General features: G+C 48.1%; 1 protein-coding gene across 1 annotated transcript; it reads right to left on the bottom strand.

The window, feature by feature from the left end:
• Nucleotides 1-5,862: 5,862 nt before the first annotated feature.
• On the bottom strand, nucleotides 5,863-8,892 carry IER2 (immediate early response 2). The gene has a single exon (XM_079966537.1). It carries the CDS (start codon nucleotides 8,344-8,346, stop codon nucleotides 7,591-7,593), a length of 756 nt encoding a protein of 251 aa, XP_079822663.1. The 5' UTR covers nucleotides 8,347-8,892; the 3' UTR covers nucleotides 5,863-7,590.
• Nucleotides 8,893-11,666: the final 2,774 nt, after the last annotated feature.

Genomic DNA, 11,666 nt, shown 5'->3' with positions numbered 1-11,666 from the left:
GCTGTGAGACACATATATGGTCTGATAGGTGATTTTTGCCCCTACTTCAGACCTGCACCCCTGGCAGGGGCCAGTTCCGCCAACCCCCAGGTACACCCCTGAGCACTGGAGACATAATTCCTGCTTTTCAATTTAGAAAACAGTTGGCAGACCGTTTCTGTTCCAATAAGGGCTGGTTCTCTCACCCAGCTCCAAGGGCACATGGTAAACGTTCAAAGAGTCCGAGCTTGTAGCATAACCTGCTCTAGCTGTTTGCTTATGCAGCCTGCCTACAAAGCAGTTTCCCAGGGGTGCTAATTATTCCGAGGTGTGGCCCATAATTGCCCGGGTTGGAGCAATTTAATGAGGTTGTCTGGCTGCTTCCCTGCCCAGGATAATATCCCATAGTAATTCCACATGCTGAGGAGTGTAGTAATTGTGGGATCCCAGACTGCCGCAGCAATGTGGCAGATCATGAGAAGCATAGCAAGGGTGCACTCACTCAGGTCAAGGGAAGCTGGGCAGAGAAAAACAACTCTGAATGAAAACCTTGAGCAACTCCGGAGGGCTGTATGCTTTTCAGACTTAACCTTCCATTCAGATTGGCTGGTGTATCACAAAGAGCAAGGACTGAGCCGTAGCTGAGGATAGATGGGAGATGGGGTTCTGGGCAGAAGGAAGTAATTGAAAATATTGGCAGGCAGGAGTAATGAACTGGAACGGAGAGCTTGTTTTGACAGGGATCCATTGATCAGAGTAGTTGGGGAGGAGGGAGTTATTTATTTAAAAAGCTTACAAGCCACCATTTTAGCAAAGAACCCTCCTGTGGCAGCTCCCAACATTATGTCAACAGCATGTAATTCTTAATAAATGTAAAATGTACAACAACAACGCCATTAGAAACAGTAACCGGCAACAACATTGTAACACTCTACCCAGTAAAAATCACAAAAACAAAAGAAAATCACAACTATGTTACAACAGCCCAATTAGACTCCTCCTTAGACATGTGGAAACATAAAGGCTTGCAGTGATGGGACCTGGCTTATCATGGGGCCACTGCCAAGAAGGCCCTGTCCTTTGTGGCCATCAGCCTAATTGCTCCCACAAGGGGTGGCAGAAATAGAGCCTCAGAAGCAGATCTCTCAGCACAAGCAGGTGGATGTGTGTGAAGGTAATTCTGGTTTCTGTCTGCAGCCACAGAAAGTGTGGGTGAGTAGTCGCTGCCAGGGGCCTGGAAGCTGGTCTTAATCACCAGCTTTGTAACCTTGAACAAGCCAGGAATATAACCCAAGGATCTTGGGCAGTATCACTTTAAAAGGGTATGCAGATAGCAGTGCTTACGGTTTGGGAGACTGGGTATGCAAACATCTCCTCTGAATGAGTTACTATAATCCCCCTTGATGCTCTAGTATTTTGCCCTGTGATAAGTAGCACGTGTATTCTGAATGCAGCAGGGCTGGAAACTATTTCTCTTCCTGCCTCTCACTAAATGAGACAAAGCAAAATTTGGTGAAACCAGAAGAGAGAAAGCTGAATTTCCGTACGAACTGAAATATTTTGTCATGTGGCAGCAAATAACTGGCAGAGAAAGCAGCTGCGGTCACCCAGCCAAGGACCTCATCAGGCTGAAGGTGCAAACCCCTTCCCTCTGGTGCTCTCCCCTCCCCTCTTCCTCCCCTCTCCCCGTGAGAACACAGGAACTTTAGCAGGTGCCGGATACAGCCCAGCTCACGGTAAGGCGGAACAGGCCATCCGCTTTGGTATCCTGTCTCCAGGGGTAGCTGATGCACAGGAAATCGACCTAACTGCACTGCATTTGGTGTGCCAGGCCTCCTTTGCTCTGCAGCCCCCATATCCTGGCTTAGATGTGTTTTCCTCCCCTCCTCCTCCTCCTCCCCCCTCTCTGTCCTTCAGCCTGTGCCTTTAGGGGGTGGAGGGAGTTCAGATTCCTGGCAGAGAGTCACACTGTGTGAGTGGGAGCCATTAGCTATGCTGCCTTTGTTCTGCTGGAGATGTGCTTGGGGCGTTATCAAAGACCCTTCTGTCTTTTCACAGGGGGAGTGTCTTGCACAGGCAATGGCGTGACAGGGCCCCTAGGTGCAATGCAGAATCGCCTGGGCTCTCTGAGGGTTTCCCACACAGCTAGAAAGCTTAAGGGAGGGGGGCAGGGGAGGAAGACTGTGGAAACATTGGAATTCACACACATCTTCAGCTGGTACAAGTCTGGTATAATATTGCAAACAGGGGGGAGAAAACTGAGGGTTTTAGTTTTCCAGGTGCCTTGCACTTCATTTGAGGTGGGAGGGAGAAACCATACAGAGCATATGCTAAATAACTATGTTGCATAACAAATGACATGTCAGAAGGAACCCAAAGCTGTGGGATGTTTTCACTGTCCTTTTGCTTCCACATATAAGCAGCAGCCTTATGCAGAGGCATATTGTAGCCTGTGAGCTGCTGTGAGTCAGAGCAGATTTTCAAGATACTGAGCAGACTCTTACCTCATCCCTCCTACCTGAGATCCTTATATGCATGGCAACACTTTGTTGCCTGTATTACTAGGGACACTGGGAACTACAGCTGGGAAAATTCTCCATTGTTTTCAGTGGCCTCCTGGGCTGCAAAGGGAACACTGATTACTTTTTTAAAGTTACAGGTAGGTAGCCGTGTTGGTCTGCCATAGTCAAAACAAAAGAAAAAAAAAATCCTTCCAGTAGCACCTTAAAGACCAACTAAGTTAGTTCTAGGTATGAGCTTTCGTTCTGAAGAAGTGTGCATGCACACGAAAGCTCATACCTAGAACTAACTTAGTTGGTCTTTAAGGTGCTACTGGAAGGAATTTTTTTTCTTTTATTTTACTTTTTTAAAAATTAAAAAAAAACCCTCTCCAGAACACATTGTGATAAGATTAAATGGTGTATATTTCCTCCAAGTGCTTAAAAGAAATATTCCTCCATGCCAGGAGGAAATGGATTTCCAGAACACACAAGGAGGTAGACTAGAAGGCATTGCATGGAAAGCCTTGCATCATTTATAGCCAGCATGAAACGGCTTGCAACTTATTCAGTAGTCTGGCAGAACAAGGTCCACCATGTAGCACGAAGCAAGCCTGATCCTTGCCTTGGGCAAGGAAGTTCATAGCCATTCTCCCCTTATGCCTTGAAGTTACTAACATGCATCACTTGGGGGAATGGTTCCTAATTAAATTTATTCTGTCACAGCCTGTGCTGTAAATATTGGGAAGTCTATCTCTGCCATAGATTAACTAATAAATCAGATGCACTAAATAGGCAACATGCTTTATTCAGCTCCCATGTGGTTAGTGAAAGTGGATTTTATGTGTTCATGTTCTACAGGACTCTCCTTATTGTTAAGTACTAGTTCAAATGCACAGGTTTTAACATATTCTTCCATATACAGGTCTTATCTCGAAACGCTTAGCACTTAAGTTACACTAATGAAGATGTTACAGATGTTTTTAAGTGTCACAGGATGAAAAAGGCCACTTTAGATTTCTGTGAGGCTCAAACTTCTACAAAATGCCAATTAATTGGTATTTTGAAAACAGACGCCTATCATTTGCTTCTTTCCTGACTCAAAAAGAGACAGAACTGCCTCCTCTCTCCAAATACACACACATTTGTTCAACGAAGAATGTGTGGCGAGTCTTGACTCCAAACCCCAGCCTTACCTCTAGAAATTATCTTGCCCTAACTTGTTTAAATACCCCCCAATTCTCTTTTATATATTGTTGCTGTGAATTAAAGAGGTAATACAAAACCCCTTTGACTGAAAAGTAACACGAGCAGTTAAGGCCTTGGGGCACATGGGTGTGCCTTCTAACTCTAGTCAGAGCTCCTTGGCTGTGCTGTGAGGCACACCAACTACGCTATGGAAGGGCAAAGATTATGCCCAAGATCTCAGCAGAGCTCCCCAGACTGAGCCAGCATCTTTGGTTCTGTTTGTACAAAATACTCTGCTGCTGTCCTATCAGGCCAAGCCACTAGTGCATTTTTCAGAGAGACAGAGCTCCTCCAGCAGAGACTGGCTTTCTAGCTGACTCACGAGACTGGGTGGAGTGGGTTTTTGTGGGAATATTTAGGGCTGGGCTGAACTTGAGGCCTAGTTCTCATTAACATAAGTTTTCTATGCGCAGGGAAATGTTTTTATCAAGAGGCAGAGAGCTCATGCAAGTCCTGACCTGTAATTCAGATGCAGCACAGCTCACACGCAGGTTTACAACCATAGTTTAGCCTAAGGATTCTCATGTGTCCAGCGTGGCATAATCCTACTCTTTGCAGTGAAAGCAAACAATAGTGGCTAACTGGTGTCAGTCATTCCTATTCCAGGTAACTCAGAGCACTTTACACCAGTCAAGGAATTAAATCTTATAAAAGCACTGAGGCAGGCAATCAACATTGTTGCAGAAGGGAAAATTACCAGGTTATGGCCTCTAAACTGGCAGCAGCTCAGATTACAAGGAGTAAATTCCTGAGCCTTGAATCACGGCAGTGTTCCTTTAACCCCTGGGGGCTCTTCCCCATTGATCTCACCCCACCTGCTTGCTCAGCTGTCTCAGGGAGCATCCACTGAAACTGGAGGGGTTCTGAAGAAAGTACTTAATAAATCCTTGGTGCATTACCCTTAGCTTTTTAACTACCGATGCTAAATCCTAGACTTTTCCCTGAAGCACACATCTCAGAGTGTGTGAATTATTTAGGAGGCACACTTACATTCTTGATTACACCCATTCTCCCAACGTATATTTCATTCCTTCAGTCATCAACCACCCCCTTGTTTCAAATGTCTTGTGGTTGTATTTGAAAATACAAAAATCACTGGGACTGAAACAAAGACTTATCGCCACTTTGCTGAGGGTTATTAAATGAGGGCATCCCTCACCAAATTAGAATGTATACATCTGTCCTGTTTTATATTTCAGTTGAAAGGGACTACACAAAACCTTCCTTGGTGATTTGCGACGTTGCTCAACATCCATGGGGTCTAATCTGGCAAACCTGTATTGTGCCAACAAGTTCTTATGACAAGGTTTCCATTACATGATCAGGGATTGCAGACAAGCAAAAGTTGCTCCCTTAGGGGATTACCTCGAGATACTGCTACTGTTAATGTTTTGCAAAGCATACTTTAAGCTCCTGCCTGCCAGCCCTATCCGCTGGCTAGTGGCCCATGTTTATGGAAAGGCTATTTTAGTTCCATCATAAACAAGTTTACAAGCTGTTACTGGAGCTCTAAATATAAGTTTCCCATGCTCTCACACCCATCCTGAAACCAAGCATTGTTGTTATGCAACTCGACTTGCTTGACCCATGCTACCCAGCATGGTGAGATTTGAAAAGTGATCCCAAACATCTTAGGACCCTATCGGGACTGGACTGCTACCCAAACAATCAAGGCTAATCTTGTTGACAACCCCTTCTCTCCCCATTCCACCCACTATTAGAAACAGCTACATAATCAACAAGTTCTGGATGCCCCAAGGGTCATAGAAGGCTAATTCATAGAAGGCTGGGGGCAGAGCTTTGGAGAGTTTGTTTACTCCGTATCTCAACATTGAATAGTTCAGATTTACAAGAGCCCACATGCTTGGAAGTTTGGCTCTTTAAATGTGCTGTTGGAAGGAACTAAAGGTTGCCTGCCCTGTCACAAACTTTGCTGTTCCCCTTGTTTCTTTTCTCTAGTTCCTTATTTTGTACCTTGACTAGTTTAATGTAGTAGGAGGCCCATACATTTGGAGGTAGGTTTGAGTAGCTGCTTGAACATTCTCCCCTCCCATATCCTCTCCACCAAGAGAAAATTCTCAATGAAGTTCACAAATGGTTTTGTTTTTTTTAAATTAAGAACGGAACACCACAGAAGTAAAAAAAAAAGATGGTCTTTATTTCAATGACCAAAAATATTAACACCATGAGGATAAAACCAAATAAACTTGTATTTTGCCCTCTTTGAGGCAAATGCAGATTACATACAATTAGCATTACAAAGTACCTTGACAGTGACCATTCTACTGCCCATTTTGAAAACCAGTTTCAGAAGACATTCTTACTGTTCTCCTCCCAACCCTAAAGCTTGAATCAAACTAACACTTTTGAAGCACTGAGATGACACAACAGATAAATCCAGCACAACAGCAACTGTTTCATACATTTGAGAGAAGAGAGTGGAGGAAAAAATCATGAACAAAGGCAAAAACGGTGTCAAGAAATCTCATAAAATGACTTGATATACTGTTTTGTTTGTTTGTTTTTTAGAGACAAGACACTGCAGAACACACCCATTTAAAGAATACAGGTTTCTTTGCCCCCATTCTCCTGATTTGGGTGAAAAATATCCAAGCTGCATATGTAGTGGAAAGAGAAAAATGTTTGTGGATGTAAAACAGTACCCCTCATTACTGTTCAGTGCATAAACAGCTTCAGTCATCTAGGAAAACCGCCAGCGAGCTTTTAAGATGACATCTTTAGGGGAAGAAAAACCACTTGTCTTCCTCTCCCCCACCCTTCAGACATTCAGGGCTCCACCCACACCTTAAAAAACAAAAACCACAACAGCCACACACACACACAGCCAAGGCAACAGAAGCAGGAAATCCCCTGCAGTCGTGGACCCAGTGTAATGCAAATGCTAGTCATATGAGAGATGTGTCATAACTAGTATGACTGGTTGGGTTTTTTTCCCCTCCCCTCCTTCTGTTCCTGCTCAGCACACACACTTTGGCAAGACTAATCTGGTTCGGAGATCTTCTCTGGCACAAAGAAACAGGCCACTTCATCGTTCTTAATTACTAGGTAAGAAAAAAAGGGATGGCCCTGAGGAAAAGAATACTGGGCAGACAGGAGCGGGACTGACAAAAGCTGCTTTTCTTCGACAATTCTCAGCATGACTCTTTTTAACCCTTCAGGGGAGCTGCCTAACAAACCTTCAGACCTTTCCAGTCCCGTTCAGAAAAAAAGGGGGGGGAGAGGAGACAGAAGCAAACTCAGATCTGGCAATTAACTTTAGTTAAGGAACGGCAGAATGAACACGTCATTGTTATCGACTAGCACCAAAAAAAAGTGCACCCAGCACACATCGCGCTTGCTTTCCGCCCGAATCCGGTTTCCGAAGGCCCGACGGGCTGCGAGCCTCCCCCGTTTTCCAAGAGTTCGCTGCCCGCCGCCGCCGCCGCCGCCCCCCCAAAGTATCGTGTCCCGCCACGCCGCCGCTGCGTCCAGTCCGGCGCATAGCGCACCGCAGCCGCGTCCCGGGTTCACTGGCCGAGGTGGGGCGTCCTCCTTCGCCGCGTTGCCCGCAGCCTTTTGTCTCGTCGTCTTTCCCAGCCACCAGAGCGTCTCTCGCCTAAACCCGGAGGGGGAGAAAATGGGAGGAGGGAACCCACCAGCGCTCCCCGCCGCCCGCCCCCAGTCCTTCACCAGCCTCCCGCGGCGCGTCTTCCTCGCCGCCCAGGCCCCGCCACCAAGGAGAGGGGGCCGGCGGGCCGGCAGCGGGAGGTGGTGCTCAGCTCCTCCGCCGAGAGAGGGGCTTCAGCAGGTTCCGCTTCTCCGCAGAGAGCGAGGTTTCCAGCTACGAGTCCCTGGCGGGGGCGCTTTAGAAGGCCACCACGGCTCTCACCATTATGCTCAGCACGCCGTCCCCTTGCCTGCAGCTCGCCTTGGGCTCGTCGGCGCCTTTGGCCGGCGGAGGCTGGAGGATTAAGCCGGAGAAGCGGTCCTGGAGGACCCTGGCTAAGCTCGGGAAAGGCCCCTCCTGGCGCTGCGGCTGCCGCTCGCCTTCCTCTTCCACCAGCTTGGCTTTCTTGCTGGGCACCAGTCCGGCTTCGGCGGCGCCGATCTTGCCCAGGCTGCTGCTGCGGCGCTTGCGGCTGGGCTTGGCGGCGCCCGCCTGAGGCCCGGGGGCGCCTCGGCTCCACGTCGGCGGAGGCGCGGGCGAGCTGCCGTCGAGCTCCTCCTGGGTCTCCATGGGCTCCGGATCAAGAGTGGCGCAAGGCAGAGCAGGCGGCGGCGCCTCCGACGGCTGTACGGCGGGGAGAGGCGCCGGCTCAGGCAGGGCTTGGGGGAAGGGGGTCGCCGGCGGCGCTTCCAGATGTTGAGGGGCGGGCGCCTCGCCCTGCAGCTCCAGCTGCGGCTCCGGGCGCCCGGCAAAGTCCTCGCCGCTCCCTCCGCCCGCGGCCATCTCGTCCTCTTCCTCCAACTTGGCCGAGAGGTAGAGGTCCCGGGCGTTGCGCATCACCAGCGACAACTGCAGGCTGCGGTGGAGACGCAGGCCGCCGCGCTGCATCCGCGAGTGGTACATTTTCCACACCGACATGGTCATAATGCGCTGCGCTTCCTTCTGCACTTCCATGATGGCGGAGCCGGCTTCGCCGCGGTTCGGGTCTCTTCGGCTTGTTCGGGGGCTGTGAGGAGCCGGGAGGGAGACCTCTGGCGCTTTCTCCTTAAAAGGCGAAAGTGACGCGTGGCCCCGGGTCTTAATTGGTGTTTGTTTTGCTTTGCTTTGCGAAGCGCAGCCTTCGGAAGAAGCCTTTCTCGTGACGTCCGCCCCGACTGAAGGAGGCCGCGCCCAGCGCGCTTCTTTTTATACCGCCGGTGATCTCAGCGCCTGGGCCTCCTCCGCCCACTTCGAGAGCCGCATCCGGCCTTTCGCAGCGCGCCACTGGCCGCCCTCCCCGGCAGGGGGAGGGGGAGGCGGAAATGTCAGGCAGTGGGGGAAGGGAGGAGGGAAGAGCAAAGGGCCCGGCCCCCCTCCAGCCAGCCAGCCAGGCAGCCAGCCAGCGGGGACAGGACTTGAAAGCGGCTGCTCCTGCCGCCGACGCCGCCAACAAAAGAGGAGCCTGGAACTTGGGCTGTCTCTGATAAGTGCGCTGCACAACTGCCCACGTCCCCCGGGAAGAACTAAGGAGCATGCACGACCTGTGGCTGCAGATTCCTTAGCTCATTTACTTAAGTGTAGAGGTGTTGGCTTCACTGGAAGCACGTTTCATGGGTTTGGGTTCGACCGAAATCAATGGGGCTGGTTTCCATGCACGTTTACAGCTGGTAATTATGGAGCAGGTTTCCATGCACGTTTACAGCTGGGAATTAAGAGTGTGGTCAGAATGGGCAATACATGGGCATCATCACTTGGTTTCCCTTCACTAGAATACGATTGATGAATGGCAAATGAAGGGCCATAGGAAAGTTGTGTTACACTGGCCCATTCATGCATGCAGAAGCCACCATGGCCCACATACAGCATCAGACTGGTCAACTTGCCTTTAAGGCAGGGGTAGGGGACAGGGATGGCTCTGCCCTTTGGAGGATTGTGAGGCGTCAGCCTCAAGCAGCAAGATGCTGAAGGACTAGGAAGCAGGCAGAGCACAGCCTGTCCTGAAACTACTGACCCCAGATGTGGCGGAAGAGTGTTGAAGCAAGGTGCAGCTCCAAATCTGGTGGGCTTCTGCACATGGTGGGGAAGAGACCGTCTTCCCCACAGGTAGTGGAATGTCTTCAGCCTTCCCTGGTGGGCAAGCCATGGCTCTCTGGATGCCTTTGCCGGGCTCCCATCAGCCTCAGTCAGCATGGCCAGTGATGATGAAAGTTGCAACCATCTTGGGAGGACCACAGGCCCTGCTTTAATGGGCTGCATACGTGGGCCTGCCATGAAATAACGAGTGCACAAAATCTCTCTGTGAAATATGGCACCCTCAAGAGGTGTTCAGTGTGTGCAGTTAGGAGTGTTGCAGAAAATGCTCAGTGAATGTCCAATCAGGCCAATACTGTTTATTTCTGCCTGCAGCAGAATCTCTATTTCAATGGTTCTGAAAGCATCAACCAGGCATTGCTGCAAGCAGAGGCTAGAAGACATATATCAGCTCTGTCCTGACTAATCTTAACCAAAAGTTTTTGCATATCTTCATTAGACTTGGAGGGAGGCTATTGATCCACTCCCTATTTCCCATTCACTAAGGCCAGATTCACACATACATGTAGATCTCGATTGTCCCATGCTATACTTTTGATGAATGAAATATCTGACTTAATTGAAAAGCCTTGCATTTGAAATTACATGCCTTGTTAGCTATTGGGTTAGATCTCTGATGGCTCATTCACACACGCAAGCCATCCATTGCTTGTTTTTATACTCAAGTAATAAAGATGTGTGTGTGAAACAGCTCTAGGAAATGAGTAAGCATGGTTTCCCACTTCAACTGTTTTCCATGAGTGACACATGTTCCATCCATGATCGTTTGCAAGGAATCCCTACTGATTTTAACAGAACTTGCTCCTGAGTGCAGAAGACTGTAGCCTTAAATGGCTTACTGCATTTCCCACATTCATAATTAACTAAAAACCTGAAATGGCCATAATGTGCTGTTGATTTTGCCCTTCTAAATTCAGGGTATTCATAAGTGATACCTAAACATTGTATGTGCAGTTAATTTGCACTGACTTCAACAGAACATACTTTCAAGTAAGCATGTTCAGAATGAAAGTGCCTTAATTGTGTCAGTTGATGTCCTGGGGAAATTCATGGTAGCAATTCTCTTAATTTTTTGCTTCCTTGGGTTCCCTCTCTGGACTCCCAAAGCATGCCATTCTCGTTCTACTCTACTTGGGCCATACCCAGGGGAAAGATGAACTCTGACCTATTTTTGCTTTGACAAACCACAATCACCAATTATTTCTTAGATTTGGAAGCTCATTATTGTACGGTTAAGGACTCACATTCTGTAGCAAATCTGTTTTATTGTTATGCAGAGTTACTTCTAATGCAAATACAATCATATATATGTATGAATTATTTCAATTTGATTTGCTGAACTATTCAAAATTGCCTCATTAGCTAAATCAACCACAAAATCTTCAACTGCACTGTGGTTGCAAGTTGATGCTTGCAATCCTCATATTTCATCAAAAGCCGAGTAAGCCTATGGGACTGCTGAACTCTCAACAGAATATGGTGCGGGAGTCATTGTAAAAGACCTCTGGAACTTCAAAACCAAAGCAGTGCAAAAACTAGTTAACAGGCACTGCAGGTGTAAGTAAATGTTGAGGAAGACACACTTTCTGAAAGCTCAAGCTCTTGCCCCATCATGCAGATTTAGCTGAAGTTGTCAGATTAGTAAGCACTGACTGCACATAGCTTTCAGCTTTGTCTTCAAGGAGCTGATTCACTACTTGGAATGACAATTTTTTCACATCCGTTTTAACAAGCCCAAAGCATAAAAAGGTCAGCTCCATTCTTCATGTTCTCTGTCAAGAGCACGTATAGCCCAGATAGGCAGAGGCCAAACTCTGCAGACAGAATCCCTTCTGCAGCTTGACAACTGAGCCTGACAACTGCAAGACACACATTATACACGATGAGCCTTTATTGGCATGGCTGGACATGCAAGAATTCTTGTACACTTTGACACATAATGCTTTCATGTACAAGACGTTTTGCACACAAAACATATTAAGAATTCAGGCTTGCTGCTGGGACAGTAGCAGTTCCCACCGTTGACCAGCAAGTATCTTGCAGGAGCATGAGTGGGAGAGATGGTGCAAGCAGGTGGTTTTTCCTGCTTTATAGCTCTCATTGCTCAACCGGGGGAAATACTGAGTCCTAGTCATGTGTCCCTTCCTCGGGAACAACAACCACAGTAAGTAGCAGAGTGTGGGGGAGGGAGCTTCTTTCTCTCT

Source organism: Podarcis cretensis, assembly GCF_951804945.1.
Source record: "Podarcis cretensis genome assembly, chromosome: 2".
Lineage (NCBI taxonomy): Eukaryota > Metazoa > Chordata > Lepidosauria > Squamata > Lacertidae > Podarcis > Podarcis cretensis.
This window is presented reverse-complemented; position numbering and strand designations above follow the sequence as displayed.